At 43.1% G+C, this 24,418-nt stretch overlaps 1 protein-coding gene across 16 annotated transcripts in view; it reads left to right on the top strand.

The window, feature by feature from the left end:
- The window catches only part of MAGI1 (membrane associated guanylate kinase, WW and PDZ domain containing 1), a 632,114-nt gene that overhangs the window by 567,428 nt on the left and 40,268 nt on the right, over positions 1 to 24,418 (top strand). For all 16 annotated transcript variants that reach the window (XM_081794968.1, XM_060633706.3, XM_081794967.1 and 13 more), the window contains one exon: positions 20,580 to 20,611. In XM_081794968.1, coding sequence (XP_081651094.1) covers positions 20,580 to 20,611 — 32 coding nt within the window. The remainder of the gene's footprint in view (positions 1 to 20,579; positions 20,612 to 24,418) is intronic.

Here is a 24,418-nt window from a genome sequence, read left to right as displayed (position 1 = left end):
CTTACTTATCTTCTTCAGTATTGCTTTGACTATTTGGGGTCTTCTGTGGTTCCATACAAGTTTTAGAATTGTTCTAGTTTTGTGAAAAATGCTGTTGGTATTTTGATAGGAATTACAATAAACGTGTAAATTGCTCTGGATAGTATAGATATTTTCACACTATTTGTTCTCCTAATCCATGAACATGGAATATCTTTCCATGTCTTTGTGTCATCTTTGATTTCTTTCGTCATTGTTTTATAAGTTTTCAGAGTTCGAGTCTTTCGCCTCTTTGTTAGGTTTATTCCTGGGAATCTTACTATTTTTGGTGCTATTGTAAATGACATTATTAATTTCTCTTTCTGCCGCCTCATTATTAGTGCATAGAAATGCAACAGATTTTTGTTGATTGGTTTTGTATCCTATAACTTTACTGAATTCATTTGTCAGTTCTAGCTGTTTTTACATGGAGTCTTTTGGATTTTGTATAGATAGCATAATGTTATCAGCAAATAGTGAAAGTTTTACTTCATTACTGATTTGGATGCCTTTTATTTCTTTTTGTTGCCTTGAACACTGTATTATTACAGGTAAGACGACAGGCAGTGGGAAATTGACCAGCTCAAAACCACACAGCAAAAAGGCGACCGGGCCTGAGGCCCAACCAAGGTCTGTTTGCCTACAAAGCTCTCTGTCACAGGTTGCTCTAGATCACAAGGAAATGCATTGATGGGCATGTCCCTAGGCCAAGATACTGGAAAACCATGTCACTGAATCATAGGGGTCCAGTTAGGCGTATTCTTCAGCATCCAGTTCTGTAGTTACTAGCCCCATGTGGCTGTTTAATTAAAAGTAAATACAATGTCACATTCAGTTCTTCAGTCCAGGTGGCCACATTTCAAGAGCTCAGCCACATGTGTAGTTACCGAACATTCTTATCTTCCCATTTTTATCCTCACAAAACGTGTAATGGTGACACTCTAGAGGCTTTGATTATTTTGCCCTCCAAAGGGGATGTTCGATAGGCTTTATTTTACCCCTTGTCTTATTGTTACCCTGTGAATGGAAGGAAAAACTATGGAATTGAAGGAAACTTCATGGGGGATGGATATCTTTTGTACCGATAATAACAGGTCGTATTTATTAAATCCTTCCCATGGGTAGGTACCTGTCTAAGCTCTTTGCATGCGTTAGCTGGATGTTAAGGAATCATCAGGAATTGGGATTCAGAGAACAAGTATTAGCACCTGGGGCTGTCTGCTCTGTCCCAATGAGACAGCCTCATCAAGATTTAATAGGAATTACAGAGCCTCCACCTAGCCAACAAGTGTCTCCTCTTTGAATACTGGCCTGACATTGTCGAAGGAGTTTAATTTAAATTATTTTATTATGCAAAGTATCCTTAATCCAAAAAGGGGAAGAAACTGTAAAACACAGGAAAATTCACCTGACACTCTTACTCTATGTTAAAAAAAATATATAACCTGCCACATAGCTATCAGCAACTTAAGAGTTTGCAGAACTGTTTAAAAAGGGAAGATGTTGGGGCGCCTGGGTGGCTCAGTCAGCTAAGTGTCCAACTCTTGGTTTTGGCTCAGGTCATGATCTCAGGGTTCATGGGTTGGAGCCCCTCAGCGTTGATAGTTCAGAGCCTGCTGGGGTTCTCCCTTTCCCTCTCTCTCTGCCACTTCCCCACTTGAGCTGTCTCTGTCTCTCTCAAAATAAATAAGTAAACTTAAAAAAATCTATAAACAAATAAATAAAAGGGAAGGCGTTGACATCTCCTTTGCGTAGTTGATTCGGTAACTCAAAGTAATTGATGGTCCCCCCTTACCTACCTTGCTTAGTTTTTTCTCATAGTTTTGGAAGCCGAGTCCTCTTGTCAGATCCAGCATGCTGCCTCATATCTTCCTAGCTGTTAAACGTTGTTCATGTTAAAATTAGCAAACTTCCTAGCGCTTCCACAGTGCAAAACAGGAGGACATTCGCATTTGCTAGCAAGGAGCCTTCTGGTCTTTATTACTAAAGCAGTTTTAAGTTGCTATTTTGGTTTATTGCCATGGTTTAAAGTTACCAAGGATTTTAGTTGAGACTTCTTTATAGAACATTAGGTCACATTCATATTCGAGGTGACATAGCAAGAGATGAGAAAAATATAAAAGTAGAACGGAGGCCAGGGTGCCTGGGTGGCTCAGTTGGTTAGGCATCCAACTTTGGCTTGGGTCGTGATCTCACAGTTCGTGAGTTCAAGCCCCATGTTGGGCTCTGTGCTGATAGCTCAGAGCCTGGAGCCTGCTTCGGATTCTGTGTCTCCCTCTCTCTCTCTGCCTCTCCCCTGCTCGTGCTTTGTCTCTGTCTCTCAAAAATGAATAAATGTTAAAAAGTTTTTAAAAAGTAGAACGGAGGCCAGGGTGGCTGATGGAAGGTGAACGAGGGGCGTGGGGATGGCCTTTGGACTGCAGACCGGGACGAGGAGTTCAAATTTCATTTTCAGTGTGAGGACCAGTGTCAATGAAGCAGGGAAGGGACGAGATCTCACGGAAGGTTTTTGACAGTCCCTTTGCATACGTGTAAAGAAAGTATTCTAGAAGCACGGGTGGGGAGAGGGAGACCTCTCAGGGCCAGTGCACTGGTTTGATAAGGGTATTGGCAGCTTGGACCAGAGTGTGACACCAGTGGTGACAGAGGGAGCAGAGGATTTAGGAGGGTTCAGGAGCAACAACAGGACTTGATGGGGAGCCGCGGCATAGAGTTCCGCAGACTTCTTCTATAAAGGGCCATATGGTAAATATTGTAGCTTCATGGCCCATACGGTCCTGCCACTCTATTCTGTCCTTTTGTAGCAGATGACATGTAAGCAAATGGATTGTGTGTGTTCCAAGAAAACAGTATTTGGTCCACTAGGCTATCATCTCCCGACCTCTCCTGAAGAAGGCGGGGAAAGGGGAGGAGCCAAAAAACGTCCCCTGCGTTTTGGCCTCGGTACTTGGATAGATGGAGGGGCCATTTGCTAGGATTTGGCTTCTGAAGTAAGAGTGGGTAGGCCTTGAACTCTGTAATCCAGGGCTCCTTCTCAGTCATATTAAGCGTGAAGTACCCATGTGACATCCAAGTGAGCAGAAGCATAGGCAGTTTTCTGGGATCTGAGGTTCAGTAGGGGCAGAGTCAGGGCAGAAGAGATCCGTTTATGAGCCATTTGTCATATCCATGAGTGTGCCACGGAGTGTGAGCTGTGTGCGGCTGCTTTTCTTTTCTATGGAATTTCATAGTTCTAATCGTATTGTGACAAGCTGCTTCCGAGCTGAATCATTCCTGCTCTTAAGCAAGAATTGAGCACATCCTTTGTGTACAGCTCTAAGATAAGGAGAGAGAACACAGGGACCTCGCAACATAAGTACGGAGACAAGACTCACGCTTGAATTTTACCAGCAGTGATATGTAGTCTGAATCTGTCACAGATGTGGGTAACAGGTGACCCAGGCAGGAGGAGGGGTGACAACAGAGCCTTTTTGCATGACCTGAGTCTAGAGCACTGTCTCTACCTCAGCATTTTTAACATTTTGGGCCAGATAATTGTCGTTGCCAGGGTCCATCCTGGGCCTTGCAGGATGTGTGACATCTCTGGTCTCCACCCAGTAAGGTGCCAATCACATACCTGCCTCCACACCCCACCCCACCCCCCAAATTGTGACAACAAGATATGTCTCTAGATGTTGACAAATGACCCCTTGGGGGCAAATTTGCCCTGTATGAGAACTATCAGACTAGAGCTTGGAGGTATGAAAAGCGTTTGGAGTTGCAGACTGGGAGTCCACGGGCAGTATTCGGCCTGACCCCCTCATGTATTTTTCAGTAGTCTCTTAAAATTTTTAAAACTCTGAATGCATTTAGTTGGTACCACCAATTCCAGCTTGCCAGAGTCCTCCCAGTTTCCCCTCGCCTTCCATCTGGCCTGGCACACTCTTGCCCGAGCCTGCCCGTTGCCCCACAGGCAGCCGAGTTTGAGACCCAAACACAACGTGTGGAAGGGCACGCTTGGAGGCACACAGACTTGCTGTGGACACATTTCCTAGGAAATTTCCTAGGAATTTCCTTTTTCATCACCATCTCGAAATTCTAGGAACCGGTTACCTTTCTTTCCTTTTTATTTATACTTTTTGTTCCAACAAAAGAAATAAGGTATCTTCAGACATTTTTACCTTTGGCGTTAATTCTCCTACTATCTGACTTTGGTTCCATGTGAAAATTAACTTATGAGTTACCATCTCCTTGGGACAGTCTCTCCCATATGAAAAGTCTCAGCTGTGAGAGATGTTATTATAGCTTCTCCCTTCTCTGATAATAGCTTTGCGACCTTACTGCATCGAGTTTCTCTTTATTGCAAGAGGTGTCTTCCTAGCCTCTGCGCTAAGCATTTTTCAGTTCTGAACATTTCCAAAACTGTTATCTGAGGCAGAGAGTTTACTCTGTGTAATATTTTCTTCACCTTCCTTCATTTCCCTCAAATTAAATCACACATTCTTTACCACCATCTGGAGTTAAGTAGTTGACATGGTTTTTATTGAATCTGTCTTTGCATTGCCACCTGCAGTTTTGAAAACATACCCCAACATATCCTTTGCCTGGTATTTCCCCCGTTTGTATTCCTGCTCCGATATTAATCACGTCCCCTGTTTGTGAACATAATCCTGTTTGGTTCAGACATCTCAGTAGAATCTTAATGTAATGTCTTTGAAAATAGCATTGGGTCCTTAGGAATATTGTGTTTCCACTGGCAACTTGGAACATGCCTTTGTTTGTGCCAAGGTGTTACCTGGGTTTATTTCATACTTCTGTTCTTTTTTTTTTTTTTTTAATTTTTATTTTTGAGAAAGAGCATGAGCAAGGTTGGGGGGGTGGGTGCAGAGAGAGAGAGGGAGACCCAGAATCTGAAGCAGGCTCCGGGCTCTGAGCACAGAACCCAGTGCGGGGCTTGAACCCATGAACTGGGAGATCATGACCTGACTGAAGTCGGACGCTTAGCCGACTGAGCCACCCAGGCGCCCCGTATACTCCTGTTCTTATTGTGTCTCTAATGTTCTCAACGTTTTTTGTTTCTCGCCATATGCAGTATATGCTCCTCATTCTCGCTCGTCCAGGGGACTTCAGCAGTGTGCTAATGTCTCATTACAGATTAATGACGTGCAAGTACACATTTAAAATAAAAGTGGTTCATCACAACCTCCCCATTTTCTCACGGTTAATTCTTTTTCTGGAAATCTCATTTCTTATATTACCTTTGCCATGAAGAATTCTAAAATACCGTCTTTACGATTTTAACACTTGAGGCACCGGTATTCGAAAGATCCTTTGGCACTGTGCCGTAGAGTAGCAGTTACAATGGCCCCATCACCCACCAGTTGTAAGACTGCCTCATCGAGGGAATCCGTCTCTGTCCCTTGTGTCGGCTACCACCTCACCTCATTCGGCAACCTGAGGTGGTTTGTTTTTTTTTTTTTTTTTTTTGGCAGTTGGTTATGTTCAAGGGCTCTGGCATGCCGCCTTCATCTAAAAAGCTATGTTTTAAAATTTTTTTTTTTTTTTAACGTTGTTTATTTTTGAGACAGAGAGAGACAGAGCATGAACGGGGGAGGGTCAGAGAGAGGGAGACACAGAATCTGAAACAGGCTCCAGGCTCTGAGCTGTCAGCACAGAGCCCGACGTGGGGCTCGAACTCACGGACCGTGAGATCATGACCCGAGCTGAAGTCGGCCGCTTAACTGACTGAGCCACCCAGGCGCCCCTAAAAAGCTATGTTTTAAAAAGCTTTTGCATCATTGCATAAACACTAATCAGGTTTTTTTTTTAATCATTTGGAGATAATTGGAATTAGGTCAGTGCTCCCTTAGATAGATATGAATGTTGTTTCTAATTTTAAAAATGTTCTCTGTGATTACTTTTGCTATAGACACCATGTACCCAAGTGGGGAATGATTGCATTAAAAAATCACAGAACTGCCCATTGATTAATGGGATTCTTTGTAGGTTTCCCCCCTGCTGAGCAACTTCCACTTAGACTTGGCTGTTGAAGAAGGAAGAAATAGTTTTGCAATCACAGAATTTCTCCAGCTGTGCACTGTTGACATCATGGAGTGGATCATTCTTTCCTGTACATCATAGGCATCTTGGCAGCATCCTGAGTCTGTACCCACTCGGATGCCAGAAGCACCTTTTCCTCCTCCCCCATGGTAACTTCCAGCAGTGTCTTCAGAATTGGTCCGTGTCCCTTGAGGAGCAGCATCAACTTTTTGGGGGGAAAGTACTGTTTTGGGCACCCATCTTGCTTTTGCTATTGGAAATGCTCTGCTCTATTTTTTTTTTTTCCCAAGTGCAGGTGAAGTCAGTTTATGGATTACTTGTGGTTGAACTTAGATGGAAAGAATTTCAACACGAGAATTCCCCATTTTCTCTCCATCATTGCTTCTACTCAGCAAAGGAAGTGGCAGCTTGGCCAGTTGTCACAGTGGCCTTCTGTCCTCCTCTCTGCCACCAGCTAGCAGTGTATCCCAGGCCAGCCATGGGCACTGTCCCTGGGCCTCTGCATTGTCATCCAAAATATGGGTGCAGCTGAACCCTCCTCAGTACTGTAGTGAGGATGGAAGAAGAGGAGGGCTTCTGGTATTTGCAGTGTGGCCCTGTCCTGATGGAGGGTTTGCTTGTCCTTCACATTAGACAGGACCTACGAGAAAGGAGGTAGAGGAGATATGCTCAGGTGGTCCTGCTTCTCAGCATTTGTGGCCTAATTTTCTGGGACTGAGAAAAGGTAAAGGAAGGCAAAACAGAGGAGCCTCAAAGGAAAAAGTAGCCGGGGCTATGTTCCTTCCGATCTGTGATGACATGGTTCTCAGTAAACGGTGAGACGAGACAGAAACAGTGGAATCAGGACAGAACAGTAATAGTCAACGAAGTTTTTCTAAGATCTCCCCTTTAGAGATCATATCCTTCCTGGGTTTCTTCCTGCTGAAATACACTTGCTAAACTACCTGCTGAAACTACCTGCTAAATGGTAGTTTATCGTTCCTTGTCCCCCTTGTTAACGATCTTAGTTTGCAAAATGAGGAATGGGCACATTGTGGTCATTTGCTCAAATCTGCTATATGAAAATTCGGTGGTTCGTGAAATCTCAAATCTAGGCATCACTGATGCAGAGAAGGAGGCCTTCAGAAGTTTGGGAAGACAGGAAAGGAGGGAGGAGGCTCTGAAGTAATGCGTGGGCGGGGGTTCCAGAATCCAAACCAGAGGAAAGGCAGTGGGAACGTTCCCCTTCTCTGACCATGACTTTTGCGGCCTCTTACTTTAGGGAAAGGCTAACTTTGGGTTCAAGGCCAGCGATAGGTTCACCACTCTCCTATAGGTTACCTCTCACAAAACGACCTTTATCAGTCAGACTCTTTAATGAATTCTTTTGTCCTGAGAATGTTAACTCCAACAGCAAGAGAAAACTTGGGTGAGCCGTGCACACGGCACCCCACAATATCCATGGCTGGTTTCTTGTATGTAGAAAGCACTCTCAGAAGCTCCAGGACCGCTTTAAAAATTCCATTTCCATTGTGTTTGCTTGCATTAAGTTGTTCATCTGACTTGACTCTAAGCCTGATTAGAACCTCGTTTACCGAGAAAAAAGCAGCAGGAACCAGCCAAAATCAGACAGGAGAGGAAGCAAAGAATCCTGGTATTTGATCCTCCACAGTGAGAAATCTGTTAAGCGTCTTCCTCTCTGAAAATACTTGCTGGGTGAGCATGTGTTTCATTTCCAGTATGAATTTCTCTTGCCCTTCCCTGCCATAAATGCAAAGTACTCCTTCAAGGAAGTGCCCTGGGATACATCTCGTTCCCAGATAAAATATTTCATTAAATAGCCTTGCAATTCTTGAATTTTCCCTGCATCTTAAATGTACTTGACCTATAAAAATTATTTCTAACTGAGATTCCTCCTGAGTGGGACCGTGTGCGTGTTGGGCGGTGGGGGTGTGTGGGGTATGCTTCTGTCTTGAAGCCAATGCAGTTGGCGAAATGACTTTTGACTCACTGAAATCTAAGAGTTGAAGAACGCCTCAGTTTCCGCCGCATCCACTAGCTATATGGGGCAGCAAGTCCTTAGAAAATGACAAAGTCAAGCAAACAGCTTTTCTTCTTCGTAGTTCACATAATCACGGAGTCCAATTCAGATATTGTTTCAGCAAGAGGATTTTAAAGACATCTAATATCTCCATGGGAGATGAATGGGGCTGCTCCTCACATGTCCTCTGCTCTTTGGAAGAACCTGACCCTTCAGTAAATGGCTCTTTAGGTCTGACTTCCAGACGCTTTGAATAATGTAGTGCTGCAGGACTCCCAAGTCGGATCACCTTGCCGTTGTTAACTAGGACCTGTGTTTTCTAAAGCTAATATGGTTTCCTAAATTTAAGAGATTGAAATAAAGTTTGATACGGTGCAGGGTGGCTTCAGTCACAATTAAGCAGTTCGATGATAAAGTTAATTGAAATGACCAAATGAAAAGACACCCTTACAGAGCAAATGGGAAAATTTGCCTCCAATTTTGCAAAAGTACCTCGTGACTGAAAAGCGATTGTCACACCAGTAAGACTGTTAAAACCGCTCAAGAGATTCATACATTTAAGCTGGAAAAGACCTGAAATATTCTTTTTCATCAGTGTTTGTTTGCCTTTTGTGACGAAGGCTAAGTCATTGGGAATCTTTGAACTCAGTGTCGGCATAAAAGTTGCTTTTCTAAGGAAAGGTGTGAAGGGTATCCTTCACTTAAGAATTACTTCGACTCTGGAAGAGTCCCTGAGAACACATCCATTTGCTGGAGCCGAGAGCTGCGGGGTTTGGGGTTTCTTTGTGAGTCTTCGTTAAATCTGAGACCCGAGCCATCCGTTGTGATGGGAATTTAGAACACAAGGTGGCACAGCAGACAGAACCTTGCTCTCCGCACGGAGGGAGGCAGCCTGGAGCTGAGCTGAGCTGAGCTGAGTCGGCAGCACACGAATAAATCAAGAAACAGCCCAAGGATCAAGAGCTGTTAAGCAGTCACAGCAGCGATGATGATGATCAAAAGACCACGCTGCCCCTCCCCTCTGCCTCCCCGGCCCTTCCTGCAGCCCTCAAGATACAAATGCATTTCATAAGCGCTACACATTCACACATGCATTCAAAAGGCAGTTGCTGAACTGGGGGCCAGATACTGCTTTAGGGCTGGAGAGTAGCCCTAGGATCAGAGAGACCAGGTCCCTGAAAGGGAGAGAATAAGCCAGTAAATGATAACAATCAACAATGGAAACAATAAAGAGGTAAACAAATAGTATGAGCTTAGAGAATCACAGGGTCTCTGGAAACAAAAGAAACAGGACTGCGTGAAAAAGTGTCCTAAGAAGGGTCACCTTCGGATCTGCTGATGGCCAGGATCCCTGGGTGGCTTCTCAAAAGTAGCAACATTTGAGGAGAGCCCCAAGTGATGAGAAGCCACACATGTAGGTCTATGGGCATAATGTTCCAGGTGGAGGGAACAGCCAGTGCAAAGGCCCAGCAGAGTAAAAGGAATTAGTCTGGAAGTGGAGAGTGCCTTTCTGGCTGGAGCATGGGTAGGAGTAAGGGTAGTAGGAGATGAAATCGCAGAGGCAGGCAGGGTCAGACGAAGGAAGGCTTTGTGGGACACGGAAAAGAGCTTGTACCTCGTTGAAACTGTGTTGGGAAGCCATAGAAACATGTAGTCTGCAGACCATATAATCTGATTTATGCTGTAGAAAGATGTTTCTGGCCTCTGTGTGGATAATGGATTAAAAGGAATGAAGAATAAAGCAGAGACTGATTCTTAGGTTCTTACAGTCATCTAGGCTAGAAAAGCTGGTGGTTGTGGAGATGGACTGACGGATGGGTTCAGGATATATTTTGGAGACCTGTGTTGTAGGAAAGACAAAGAACCTCAAAAAGGGCCTTAAATTTCAGGGGTTTAGTGTCCTGTAAGTTTAAAACAATGCAGGATGCTCTCCTGGATCTCTTTCTTGGTCCTGTGCCTAACTTTACATTGCTAAAAATAAAGCAACCAGGATAGAAGTCATCCTAAAAGTCAGTAACCCTGAAGAAAAGGATCCTGGCATGTATTTTTTTTAACCCAGAAGCTTCTCAGCACCAATTACAGTGATAGGTTTCCTTTCAGGGCCAGTGGCCTTAAAATAAGGGCCCACACAGTATCCTGTTTTTCCAACCCAGAAAAGGAATCCTTATTGGTTTTTTCTTTCAATGAGCTATTTTGAACTATTCTTTCTTTCATCCCCCCCTTACACATTATAAGCAGCTAAAAGTCAAACTTTCAGTGTTAGGGGAACTGCTTTGGAGCTTCCAGGCTACAAGTAGGGGTCTCTTCTTGCAGGGAGACCTCGACAGGCATGGGGAATAAGAGGTTGGGGGACAGGGCCAACCCTTAAGAATTTCCACAAAAGCCCGTTCACACTTGAAATACAGATGTTAGCGGGGGGCACCTGGGTGGCTCAGTCGGTTAAGCGTCTGATTTTGGCTCAGGTCATGATCTCATGGTTCGTGAGTTCGAGCTGTGTGCTCACCGCTCAGAGCCTGGAGCCTGCTTCAGATTCTGGGTCTCCCTCTCTCTCTTTCCCTTCCCCATTCACACACTGTCTCTCAAAAAAATAAAGTTTAAAAAAATATCAAAGAAATAACAGGTGTTAGGAAAGCCAAGTTCTCAGCATGACAGGTAGGGAGTCTTCCTCAGAGTTAGAAGCATTTATAGACTAAGACAAGACCCTATGCCTAAATACCTGAATTACAAATGTTTCTAACCAACATAGCGTTAGAGAGCTCTCTTGGAATCATTTGAGGAAGTGGTGTAATTCCACCCTTAAAGAGTAGATCTTGATTGAAATATTCTCTGGAGAAGAAAGATGGGCCTCATGGTACATCATGACCAATTAGTGGTCTTTTTCAGTTGACAGTTGTTTTTCTTTCCCCTTCTAGAAAGAATATGCCATAACTCACTCCTTTTCCTGCACCTATTTTTTTTTTTTAATTACGTTATTAGGTGGTGTCAGGATACATTTGCAAGCTAGGAAGAGCTCCTACCCACTTTGGAAACTGTACTTTATAGGACTTGGGTGTCAGCCAAGCTGTTAGCTCTAAAGAGTTGCTTCATTGCCCGCAACTCAGAGACCAGTCTTGTTATATTTTTAGTATGTGTAGCCCTGAATGGCCCATGATTTAGGTACTGTGACTTGGGGTAAAATATCAGAGAACCTGATTGGCTATGCCTAGACTCCCATGCTATCTCTACAAAGGGAACTCTTCCTCAATCCACATCATGATTATGGGTTCAAGATACCTTGACCTGTTGACCAACAGGATGATGTCCATGAAGCTGTAGGCAAAAATTTTTATGAATGCATTTTTTTATGGGTAAACACCCCTTCGTAGTGAGCTGTGATCCAGAATGGATTAAGCACCTTCGAATGAGACCGTATAGGTCAGTGTTCAAAAGCAGTCTTGGCATTAGACCAAGTCTGCCTTCAGCTGCTCACCTGAGTGTGTGACCATGGCCGTGTTACTTAATCATCAATGTCCCGGTTTTCTCATCTGTAAAATAGGGATGATGTTAGTACTGAACTCAGCAGTTGAGAAGAATAAGTGTATGTCAAAAGGCAAGCTCTCAGCTCTTTTAGTTAATTTTACTCTCAGCTCTGAAGTTAGAAGACTTCTTTTTTTACAAAAATGGACAAACGAGAGGCCAAGTTGTTGACCCTTTATGGTGTATTCCACGTGTTTTGGGGGGTCAACCACAGTAGCACTAGTTAGTCCATTGACCATTCTGAAGGGACCATTCATCTCTCAGGAATTGCACGGTGACAGTCCTTTTGAGCGGCTCCAAGTATTAATGACTTTGGGCCTCTCCTCACCTGCGCCAGTTCAAGGCTTATGACTTTGAGGTGAAAGGCTCTGTAAACTATTAGCAGCCACCAGACTTGCAAGCCATTTATTTCTCTGTGGGACATATTTATTAGGCTGTATGTACTGTGTAATTGAAGCCGACTTCTCTGTCACTATAAAGCCGGGCAACCATGTTCTTCTTACCAAATGCCAACTGACACGCATTGGGAGCTCCTTATTCCAGAGATCTGAGACCCAGTCATCTCTTTAAATTATGATGTCCGTAATATTTTGTAATGACCATTATTAGGTCCCCAAAGGAAAGAATGTCTTCCTCTTTTTGGAGACACTGGGGCTGACGCTCTCGTTCTTGGCAGCCAGTATCATATTTGCATTGAAACATTACACCGCAGGGTTGGTCATAGGATTTGATTGGAGGAAGGGGGAGAAAAAGCAAACGTGTCTAAACTGCAACCCTTTTTTAATTTTGTTTTATGGATTCAATTTTGAGATATATAGCACTTGTAAGGTCCTTCAGTGAAAATGTACTCTAGTTCAAACTCGGCCTTGAGTTTATATTGGCACGCTGATTTTGCTTTAAACAAACAAACAAAAAAAACCTTTTAGGGGCGCCTGAGTGGCTGTCGGTTAAGCGTCCGACTTCAGCTAAGGTCATGATCTCGTGGTTTGCGTGTTCAAGCCCCACGTTGGGCTCTATGCTGAGAGCTCAGAGCCTGGAGCCTCCCTTGGATTCTCTGTCTCCCTCTCTCTCTGCCCCTTCGCCACTCATGCTCTGTCTCTCTCTCTCAAAAATAAATAAACATTAAGAACTAATAATAATAAAATAAAAATCACAAACCTTTAAAAAGCTTGTTATTTTTCAGTCAAGCATCAGTCATTACATGTTGCTTCCAAACTCCTGACCCCACAATTAAATACCAGCCTCCTTCAGTGTTCAGCTCCTCCCCTCCGCCTTCTTCTTCATATCAGATTAGCTTTCTTCTCTCGTACTCCCAAGAGCAATAGTGCTTCTTTCCATCATGGCCCTTAGCACTGACCACACTCAATTTTGTCTATTATGTGTGTGTGTGTATGTGTGTGTGTGTGTGTGTGTGTCTTTTTTTTTTTTTTTTTTTTTTTTTTTTTTAAGACAGACTATGAACTCGTCCAGGTCAGAGCCATGTCTGATTTACCTCTATCTCTCCCGTAATGCTTCGGTAGGCATATGGCAGAGCTCAGTAAATCTTGCATGAGTGAACAGTCACATGGACGGTTCCTTCCAAGCTCAGGTATTGGCTCTACAGGAAAGGCGTGCTCGACCACCTGGGATAAACTGGCTTTGCATCCCAGACACAGCCTCTTCCATCATCCTGCTTCTTTTTCATCACCGAAACTATCCCTCTGAAATTATTTGCTAGGTTATGTATATTCTCCCTTCCCCCAAGTAACGTGAGCCCTATGAAAACAGGACCTTGTAAAAGATCTTATTCGTTGCTTTAATTCATGCCAGCTCTTGGCCAAAGCAGGCCCTTAGTAGCAGCACAGTTTGGTTAAATGAGGGAGTGAATTTCTTTCCTACCTCCAGTGGAAAAAGTTAAGCTGAGTGTACCTACCTTTTGCAGTTTTCTTCCCTCAGCATTTTATCTGTAGGGTGAGTGCAGTTTAAATGTAATCCTGGTTTATACCTTTTTTTTTTTTTTAATGTCTATTTGTTTTGAGAGAGAGCATAAGCAGGGGGATGGGTGGCAGAAGGAGAGAAGAGACAAGGAGAGAGAGAATCCCAAGCAGGCTCCACGCTGTCAGCGCAGAGCCCAATGTGGGGCTTGATATCATAAACCATGAGATTGTGACCTGAGCCAAAATCAAGAGTCAGATGCTTAACTGACTGAGCCACCCAGGTGCCCCCTGGTTTATGTGTTTTGTATTAAGCAAACCAACCAAACAAAAAAACTAGTTGGTCAAGATGATGCAGATGGCTCTCTAAACATGGGTTACTAGCCATTAATGTTAGTTATTTAAAGTCTGTGATTTGCTGTGAAGTAATGATCAATTCTGCCTCGCTGAGGAAATCACAGATTTTCTCACTCTTTCCTTCCTGCACGCCTCCATCTTGGTACTTCATGCAACTCTGAGTGTTTTGATCCATCCTCATACTGCCTTCCCCCCTCCCCAGTAAAAGCATTACCCTACCAGGTTCTTTGTTCTTTCATGTAGCAGCAATTTTGCTGATAAATATCAGTGCTCTGCAAAGTCCTTTAATGCAGTTTCTCTCCTGAAAAAATTTTTCCATGTGCCCTTTAGCTCTTCCCGAGAAAGAAGAAGAAACATGCACTGAAACTTTTCTCTTTCTGCTTGATCCTTCCTTCTCATTATCCTTTCTATTTGCAGATAAAGTATTTTATATACACTGTCCTTATTAGAGGCACAAACTTAGCAGAAGTCATCCTCACTCCAGGAGTTGCATCTAACACCATAGACATGTGCTTGGACAAGGTGACTTAACCTGGGGTTCAAAGAACCCAGTAGAATTGGCTTATCAAGGTTATCAAGGTTACAGTAGAATTGGCTTATCAAGCCAATAGATTGGCTTATCAAGGTCAAGATTTCAGAGACTACTGGAAATGATAAGCAAAATTATTTGCTTCTGTGCAGCTTTGCTTCAGAGAGGCTCTAACAGCTTTTTTATCCTATTTTCAGTCAAGGCCATGGCCCAGTAATTTGTAACACAGCCACTTGAGTAGAAATGGTAGTCCTTGAGCCAATAGAGAGCTAGAAGAAACTCCAGGTAATTTTTAACCTAGCGGTGCACTAAAGTGAATAAACACATATCATTGTCCAAACTCACTGAAAAACGCTTCTCTGTTTATACTTGTCGTTGTGTGTAAAATCTGGAAAACTTGGGAAAGACTCAAAGCAATATGAATAACTTACTAATTCTAGAATTCAGAAACAGTATTTTAATACATGTTCTTGTAGTCTTTGGATGTGTGATGTGTGTGTGATACGTGCATATACCTATTTTTACAATGAGTTTATATTCTGTGTACAGTTTTATCCTGCTTTTAACATCTTGTATCATTACTACTTTTCCACATCACTAAATGTTCTTCACTGGACCCATTTTTAATGGATTCATAATCTTGTTGATAAAACAATGTGTTTGCTCAGTCCCCTGTTCTTAGGAGTCATTTCCAATTTTTATCTTCTTTAAATAATACTGTGTTGAACATCCTTTTAGATACATGTAAATCTTTGTGAGCCTCTCTGATTATTTCCTTAATGCACACTCTTAATGATGAGTTTATTGGGGGTAAAGTCCGCTATAATTTTCAAGTTTGGCATTTAGGAATACATGTTGATGTCTTTTAATTTTTTTTAATGTTTTCTTTATTTTTGAGAGAGAGAGAGAGAGTAAGCAGGTGACGGGCAGAGAGAGAGGGAGACTAAAAATCCGAAGCAGGCTCCAGGTTCTGGGTTGTCAGCACAAAGCCCAACGCGGGGCTCAAACTCACAAACTGTGAGACCGTAACCTGAAGTTGGATGCTTAACCAACTAAGCCACCCAGGCACCCCAACTGATGTGTTTTAGAATAAAAAAGATAGTGGGGTCTGAGATGAAAATGTGCTCAGGAGTAGTATATTCTGTTTTTGGAATATAAGAGTAACCCAGACCAAATTCTCACAGTCGTCTTTTCCGTGGCTTTCAGTGGTCTCCATGAACTAACCACCTGATTGCCTCAATCAATCAATCAGTCTCTCTCCCGCTCTCTTTCTCTCTCTCTTTTTCACTTTATGTAACAGTCCCCCTGCTCCTTGAACATTGCATTCGTTACCTGATTCAACACCAGTGCTGTTTTCAGTCACCCATTTTGCGATGCAAAACTTTAAAGAGTCCCCTGTGTTCTAGGACATGTTCTAGCACATTAGTATGTGCTAGAATGCAAAGGAGGAAACCAAAATGTTTCCATTAAAACGCTCACATCTAGAGACCAAGTACACACTGGATTGACTATCACAATAAAAATAATGTAAATTAATGGCATAGTACATTTTTATCACTTGTAGATCCCCTTTGCTTATGACAGTGACTTTCCAATTCACACTTTCAAAGCCTTTTGCATGATTTTTTCTTTGTTCTTTCAGTCGGTGAGGTTGGTTCACATTGTCACTTCCTTTAGCCTGGAGGAAGTTAGGTCCAAGAAAGTCTGATTTCTTTGCCACAATTCAGGCTTGATCATCTCGGTGCCGAAAGGGCAGTGAATGACTAATGTTTGGCTTCCCGTGGAAGAGTAGCTGAGCTATCGACATCTTCCCTACGTCCATTTAGTCCACAGGATAAACACAAGTCTTAATCTCAACAGGGTGCCTAAAGAAACTGTGTACGTATATATTAATTTGGGGGAAAGTAAGCAGTTCTTGAAGGCTCTAGAGGTGAATGATGGCTCTTGAGATTGAAGAGTGCAGTAAAATGTTCTGAAATTTGGTATATTCATCTTACTTAAAAAGGCACTATAGGCTTTTGTTTATTGTGGTATTCATCTGTGTGTACGTGTGTGTTCATAAATAAGTAAAGCTTTGCTTGTAGAAGATCCTAAAATAGGTAATAAAACCGTGAGCCAAAGAACACACAGTTTTGGCATGTAACCTTCTAGTCTTTGTTTCCAAATGCATATGTATTCTGTTATGTTTTTACTTTTTGCTATCAATTTTTGCATACAACCATTATAAAATTTCACCAAGAATAACATTTGCCATTTAGTTGTATGCGAACGTGTTCAGTAGCGTGGCTTTATGGTCTTGGTATTTAAAAGGAAAGCGTTCTCTTCATGTTATTTGGTCAGATTCCAGTCGCTAACAGAGAATTTGCCATTTGGTTTCTCCAAAAGGACATTTCCTTTTTCATAGGGAACTTTGGAAATTCAGGTCCCACTTTTCTCACTTGTATAAATCACACTTAGACTCACACTTTGAATGTACGCTTCCCCGTAAAAGTTTTCTGGGACCCCTTTGAAATAGCATTTGCCACCTTCCCGGCTCTACGAGCAGATGGTGCCATTGGTAGACTCTTCCTTCTGCCTCTTCTCAAAATCTCCCTTCTCTTCCCTGAAGGGAGCAAGTGAGCCCATTAAGACAGGTGCTGTTTCTTCCCATACCTCACATGTAGTAGGTGACACGATTGCCCCTGGGAACACAAAGTGCGATTTCTCCTGGGAAAACCACCGTGGCTGTGAAGCGTGGGATCATGCTGCTTTCTGTCGCCCATCCAGTGTGGGATGGCCTGCACTCAGCTCTCACTTGATAAGAACCACATCGTGTGCTTTCTAGGTCTTGGAAAATTCTGCCAAAGGGTGACCTTTTTTGAGTATTTTCTGATGAGGTCTCCCAGCTGTTTTCAAACCATCTGAGTAGTTTTGGCTAAAATATATTATAAATTGTAATCAGGAGCTTTGTTCCCACATTCATATTCATTAGATTTTAAGATTTAATGACTATGTGGACTTAAAGCAAATCCATGATTTCTTTTTTAAAAAGCACTCAAGTGAGTCTCTCGATTTTTGACTTTCTGAATACTAATTTAAGGCCAACTTTGGCTCCTGTGAAAGGTGTAGCTTTTGAAAAACAAGGTAGCAAAGAGGAACAAATTCCTCTCTAAATTAATAGTTTTTCTTCTTTGTTGTAAAATACAACTTGTAGGGTCAGTTGAGCTGGGATACTTTGGGATGTTGCACGGAGGGCTTCCTCAGAGGAAACAGGACTATAACTATTACCCCAGTTTGCTTCAGACTGGTTGGTTTTGTACACTTAATGGAAGGGCCATTAATTAATTAATGTTCATGTTTAAATAAATATTTTATTGCCTCAGCAAAATTATGAATATGGTATTCTTGATGAAGGTTCTTGATGAAGAATTCTAGATGAAGGCTAGGTTGGCCTCACCTAGCCCCTCCGATCCCAGCCCCTCCTTGCCCGCCAGAAATACCCCAGTGATGAGTCTTGTGTGGACAGTTGTGGAATGTGGACACCGTGCCTTTGTTTGGGTATATTTGACACCGGCCTCCTCCTGTACCCGCCGTTCTGCAGCATGCTGCTTGCATTCAGCATTGTGTTTTGGAGCCCATCCATGCTACTCAGAGAAAAAGCTCACTGCTTTTAACCTCTGCAGACTGCGTTACAGGTGTGCTGTTCCACAGTTTCTTTAAAACCTCCGGTCCTTTCCAGGTTTCTTTTATGCCACCCCTGCTGCAGTGAGCATCCTTGTATACACCTGCACTTTGAGCGTGTGTTTCTGTATGATAGGGAAGGAAAAGTACCCTTTATTTTATACACGAACTCTTCAGAGACCAGGAATTTAAGATGGTCGGTTTTATAAATGATTAGCAGAGTACGGATCAAAGCCACTTTCCCTGACTCCTCCTACCTCGTTGGAGATTCTTGACACATTTTTATAGAGAGTCACCGGGATCTTGTGTGAAGACAAGTCTGGTGAAAGCTAACTACAGTGAAATGTTGCATCTTGCAGTTAACGAAGAAGAAGGTCAGTCGGAATTAGGGAAAAAAATCTGAGTGCAAAGATGCAATATTATATACTTTTGAAGTGTGTGCAATGACCAACACTAATATAACTGAATAAAATTCCTTAAGGGAATCACATTAATGAACAAATAAAAGAACTTCATAATTTTTTAAAGAATAGTGACCCAACCAGATTACCCAGCACAGTTATTCTCATCTACAGGTAAATTAGTTCCCCTGCAATATTTTTTAGACTTTAACAGGTTAGGCAGATGACCTTTCCTAGGGGGAGGAAGATAACCATAAGCACGTCCTTCCTGAACAGTGTAAATTCTCAAAGGCCGGTGAAGGGGTTGACATTTGAGAGGCCTCCTCTACGCCAGGTGTGAGGCTTTAAAATGTTTTGTCTATGTAAGTATCATCATCCTGTGAAGTGAACCTTACTATCTCCATTTCGTAAACTGAGACGCTGAAGCATGGACAGCTCTAAAGCCAACTTCACGAAGGTCTGCCTGTGCGATCTCGCTGGACCTGAAAGAGTCCTCCTCTTTCCACCATCTCCCAGTCTCCTTAAATGTGGTCCTCAGACCGCCTGCATCAGAATCTCCTGGAAGATTTGTTTACACTGCAGATTCCCCGGCCCTTGGGGGTGGGGCCCAGGGTTCTGCATTTGTAAAAGTCTGTACGTTCTCCTTATGTACTTGGAAGTCTGAGAGCCACTCGGCCGGGCCGTGATGACCTCGTTTTGGTGATGACGTGATGAGCCTTGCCAGAAGTGTCCCCAATGCCTTTGGGGACAAGTAATCCATGAGAAGCCATGCCTCACTTGCAGTGGGCACATGAGCAGTGCTCCTCTGCTGGCTTCCTCCTACTCATCCACTTCTGTTGCCTCGTGTTACTTGTGCTGAACTTAGCACAGCTCATGGTTTGACAAGTCACTTCCCAAAGCATTGAAATCATCACACTACACGGGGATCATTTTCTAAAAAAGGTTGAAGTTTCCAGTGCAAAATCATCAGATCAGAAGTCTTTTGTGCCCAGTACAGATGGAATCTGCATTTTGCATTCTAACCCTTGCTCAAACCAAAAATAAAAAATAGATAAAAAATGAGAGGACAGCTTGCAGAAATGATTACCTTTGAAACACCGTTCTATGCTTTTATTTTTCATTCTAGCCCTCCTTTGCTTCACTCTCCTGTTGGCAGGTTTCCCATATGTCTGCCCCTAATCGCTGCTGACTTTTCTAGAAGTGTGCAGCAATCACCAGCCTCTTCCAGCTCTCACCCTTCCGTGAAAGACGGGGTTCTGGAAGAGCCAGCTAGGATCAGTGAATACCTTTTTCTCTTCTGCCTTTTTTCTTTATCCATTATCATCTTCTCTCAGCTCCATGAAATTTTCTCATTCACTCCCCCAACAATCTGCTTTCCTCTTGAGGGTCTGGCCCCAGCTAGTGTCCTTTCCAACAAGCTAAATAGGAGTGTGCTTGGTTGACTGACATGCATGGAGAGGTGTGCCCATGGTCTGGAGGGGGTCCTACAGCAAGTTAAATTTGTGTTCTCTGCTGGCAAAAGAACATCCGTCTTTGTTTTGGTGTTCAGCTCATCCAAATAAAGAAGGCATTTCCTCTCCTGAAAGGCGGTGGGGGACGGGGGAGGGAGGGAGAAAAGGAAAGAAACGACCCAAAAAAAAAAAAAAAAAAAAAAAGAAAGAAAAATTTAATTTTAACCATGTACTCCTCTGCAACTAAATATATACCCCTTCCTCTGTCCTGATTGGTCCGCTTCAATTGACAAGTGGATCGTGGGGAAAGGAAATATCCTGGACTTAATTGTAAGTTAAGTCTCTCTTAATCCAGAAGAGCATTTGAGATTCTGTCCAAGTGTTCAATTTCCCAGGCCGCTGAGGTCTGTGAATTTCTTTTCCCAGCCTCCAGGCTGCTGCAGTACAAGCCAGCATAGCTAATGCAGATAGATCTCCTGCCTCTCGCTCTCCTCCTCCCTCTGCTTTGATTCGATATGAACAGCCTGGTAACTCCGATGCTGGGGAGAAATCTGACATAACTCTGCAGATGGCTAGGTTGCCATGAAACACCTGGGGATTGTTCTTTAAGGAAAAGGTAACATTTATATGCTAATGATTTTTTCCCCTCTTCCCTCCTTGTTGCATTTTTTCCAGGGTTGCCAGTTCCCAAGAAGAGCCCAAAGTCGGTAAGGACTTGTCAGTTACTTGATTCTTGTTTGCCGGGGGGTGGGGGCTGGTGGTGGGAAGGGACGCCGTCTAGTTTGACTTCACGTAATGTGTTTTAGAGTAGATGGGGGAGACGGTAGCTCCGGCTCATTTGATTAAGTTCTGAGGGTCTGTTTGGTATAGAAGGTGTTTGGGTTTGTCTTTAACTGTCTAGTGATTTGTGGGCAGGCTGCAGGAGCCAGGTTAAAGAATGCATGTTTGGAATCTTCTCTATAAATGCATCACGACTCGCATTCAAATGGATGACTTTCGTAGGTGTTTTAACTTGATACAAATGCTATTGTTTCCTTTGGGAGGGGGGTGGGGGAGAGCTCCACCTGCTTTTTGGGTAAGGTTGCTCTTAACTGGTGTTTCCATCCGTTCACATGGGCAGATTCTCTCCTTGAGCTTTCTTTTGCATTGGCTGATGAATTATTTACAAAATTAAAAAGCCTGCAGGTTTGAAGAATTGCTTTGCCCTGTATATATATCCACGCTCACATGCAACCCTGTTCGCTGCCCCAGCATTGAGAATAAGACATTTCCTTGCTGTCGAAATGTCCTTTGTTGTTTTGCTAGCTTTAGCAGCATTATGCTGCAGGTATAGGATTCTTTAAAAAAAAAAAAAAAATCAATGTTTTGCTGTCCTTTCTAATCTGGTTTCCCTGAAGATGCATTACCTAGTTGACATGTTAGCTAATAGCTTAGAGGCTATGGTGTTGTGCTTGGTGGTGTCAGCTTCTGTTCCCAGGGCACTGACAACAAATTAAAATGCTACTTAAAAACTCAAAATCTGGACCTAGGATGCCTATGAAATTGATCCAGGAGAAGGAAGCTTCCCGATTCATTAACATTTGGGTAAAGAGGGGTACTTCCATGTGGCTTAGAGTATTCGGGGGAGGGAAGATTTACGGCTTTCTGCCATCCGGGAAAGGAGAGCCTTTAAAACTTTGCAGCGTACGGGGCTGCAGTGGAATTCTTTCCACCTGTCTCCAAGCCTGGCGGCGAGAGGCAGAAGTTTATTAAGGAGATGAGCAAAGAAGCTTCTTGCATTCTTAAGCTCCACTCCTAAGTTGTCCGAAGAGAAAAGCCTGCAATAATTGATGTGCTTCCAGTGGCACGGTGCTGTGGTGTCTACAACATGTGACTTCGGGCTGCCTCCCTTGTCAGTCTGTGTTAATGTTGAAGCTGAAAAGCGCTGGTAGGTGTGCACATCGGAACCACAGAGATGCCAATGCTCAGGAGCGCGCGTGCGCATGTGTGTGTGTGTGCACGTGCATGCACATGGCACATGTGTGTCCTGATCCCCAGGTCATAGTCAGAAACCTATTCAGCCTTCAGAAAAATAGAAGTAAATCCGAAAGATGTGTCTCATGAGCTTGAGTTAGCCATCCTTTTTTCTCCCCCACCCGCAAGCGTTTTCCGTGATGCACGGAATTAATTTGCACACCCCACATGGAATGGAGTCTTAACGAGGAGCATACTGGGGGGAGATATAGCAGGTCTGCCCAGGGAGCATGACATCAAGGAGTAAGGTGTTCTTTTTGGTTTTGCATCCCATTTAAACTTACTTTGCAAAAGGATGTTGTGGATTTCATTTGCATCGTTTCTTCCCCAAAGTGTTTTGGAATTCACTGCCGAACTCAAAGGATATCAAACAGGTATAGAGCCTGTTTTCACCAAGTCAGTTAAGAGAATTCCCTATGACAGTTTATTTTTGTAGAAGCCGTGTCATTAGCAAGCAGCAAGCCAATTACTCCGGCTGCATTCCTAGGAAAAAAGCGTTCTTAACTGCTTTGCCCACAGTCTGCTGGCTCTTAATTACCACAAGCTAAGAGCCTGGTGTGTTGCCGGGTTAGAAAAGAACAAGCCCCCGGCCTGGGGCTTGTCCTTACCTGATTTCTGTGCCAGGACAGGGATGATGGTTTTCACAGCATTGCTGGCACACTCTGGCAGCTGCTGTACAAAATTTGGGAACAATCAGCCAAGGTCTGCCATTGCCAGTAGAGCATTGCTAACATCTGTGATCCGTGGGAGCTCTGTACAGGTGGGTTGAGAGCTGTTTCCCTTCCCCAGTTAGAATTTTGATGATGTCCTGCCAGAGAGACAGATGATGATGGGATTTTTCTGGTGGGGTCGAAGGGAGTCCATGGGGAAGCTGGATGTCATGGTTCCAGAAAGCCAGGCACATAATAGCAGACAGGGTCAGTTGTGCAAGATAAGTAATGAATGCACGCGGATTGTGCCAGGTTATAACATGCTGAGATGTACCATTAGCTCTGTGAATATACGGTCTTAACCCGGGACCATGTTTTTTCTCTGTTCTAGAGTCTTCTGACATTGTTGGCTCGCTCATGTGACTGACAGCTTCCTTTTGCCCTCATACCTTTTTTTTTTTTTAAAGTTTTCAATAATTAATTAGTTGGGTTTTTATTAGAACAAAAGGACTTTTTGATCTTGTTTTCCCTCCTGGGCAGTGTCTCTAGCTTACTCTTAATAAGCAGTTTCACCTACTAGATTTAGTTTAAATGTTAAGCTTATGGGTTCTGTACACTGGGAACAATGGCAGTGCCTTAATAAATTGTTATTCATTTAATACCTGGATGTTAATACCATAACATCAGGAATTTTTTTGCCACATGGCAGAGAAAAAAATAAGACATATTTGCTGTCAGGTTTTAGACCTCACTGGAGAACTGATTCTGAGACCCAATTTAATCATCCTGACTGGAAACCTACTTAACTGAGACTCTTGTTCTGAATCATGCTCAAGGATTTTGTAAGAATTTAAAACTCTAGGGGTGCCTCGCTGGCTCAGTCAGTACGTAGAGCTCATGACTCTTGATCTCGGCATCGTGAGTTCGAGCCCCACATTGGGTGTACAGATTACTAAAAAAATAAATAGGTAAACTTAAAAAAATTAATTTAAAACTCTAAATACCACATCAAACCCTGAATTTTAAGTCAGTATTCACTTTTGTTTTCTCACTAGTTCGTTTCCCAGCTGTGACTTCCCTTTCTCCCTTCCTTCATCTGTCCATCTGTCCGTGTAACCCATCCATGCATCTGTCCATGCGTTTATCTGTTATGCGCTCATCCCCCAACTATCCGTCCATCTATCCATTTATTTAGCAATTAGTATCAAAGATTCATTGTCACAAATCACCAAAAATTGTATGCATTTGTTACCTCAGCCTGTGTTTATTGAGGTTCTTCTGTATGCCAGACCCAGTGCCAGCATACAACAGGATCTAAACCAGAAAACACTCCTGCCCTCAGGCAACTAGGGAGAGAGAAACAATAGTCACATAAACAGGCAGATCTGCATGAATCCTCCTCATGGTTCATAAAGGCAGAAACCTTCCCAAGTTAAAAAAAAAGCAGAAAGATAATCTAGAACCAAGTACACACATAATGAAAATCACTCAGCTCTTAATTACAACCTCCTAAGTTAAATAGTCCTTACAAAGCCCCAGCAAGGACCCAGGGCTGAGATGCTGTGATTGAGCTGTGGAATTTTTCTGAGTTCCCCAGCAGCCTGAGCAATACGGGAAGCCTTATTTACGTAGCTGTTATTGTCAGATCAAAGAAAGCATACCATATTCATAAAGAAGACAAAACTTCCCTAGTTACTAAAAAACTTCGCATCAAGTTTTCATACAGGGAACACAAAATGTCAGAGAGACCAAGGAAGTCTCTTCAACAAACTGCAGCAAAGGCAGCAAGCTGAAAGGAAGCAGTAGTGACAGGTTTCTGGTCCATTGTCCTCTGCTCCTTTCCCTTGGAAG

The sequence above is a fragment of the Panthera onca genome, chromosome A2 (genome assembly GCF_046562875.1).
Source record: "Panthera onca isolate mPanOnc1 chromosome A2, mPanOnc1 haplotype 2, whole genome shotgun sequence".
Classification (NCBI taxonomy): domain Eukaryota; kingdom Metazoa; phylum Chordata; class Mammalia; order Carnivora; family Felidae; genus Panthera; species Panthera onca.
This window is presented reverse-complemented; position numbering and strand designations above follow the sequence as displayed.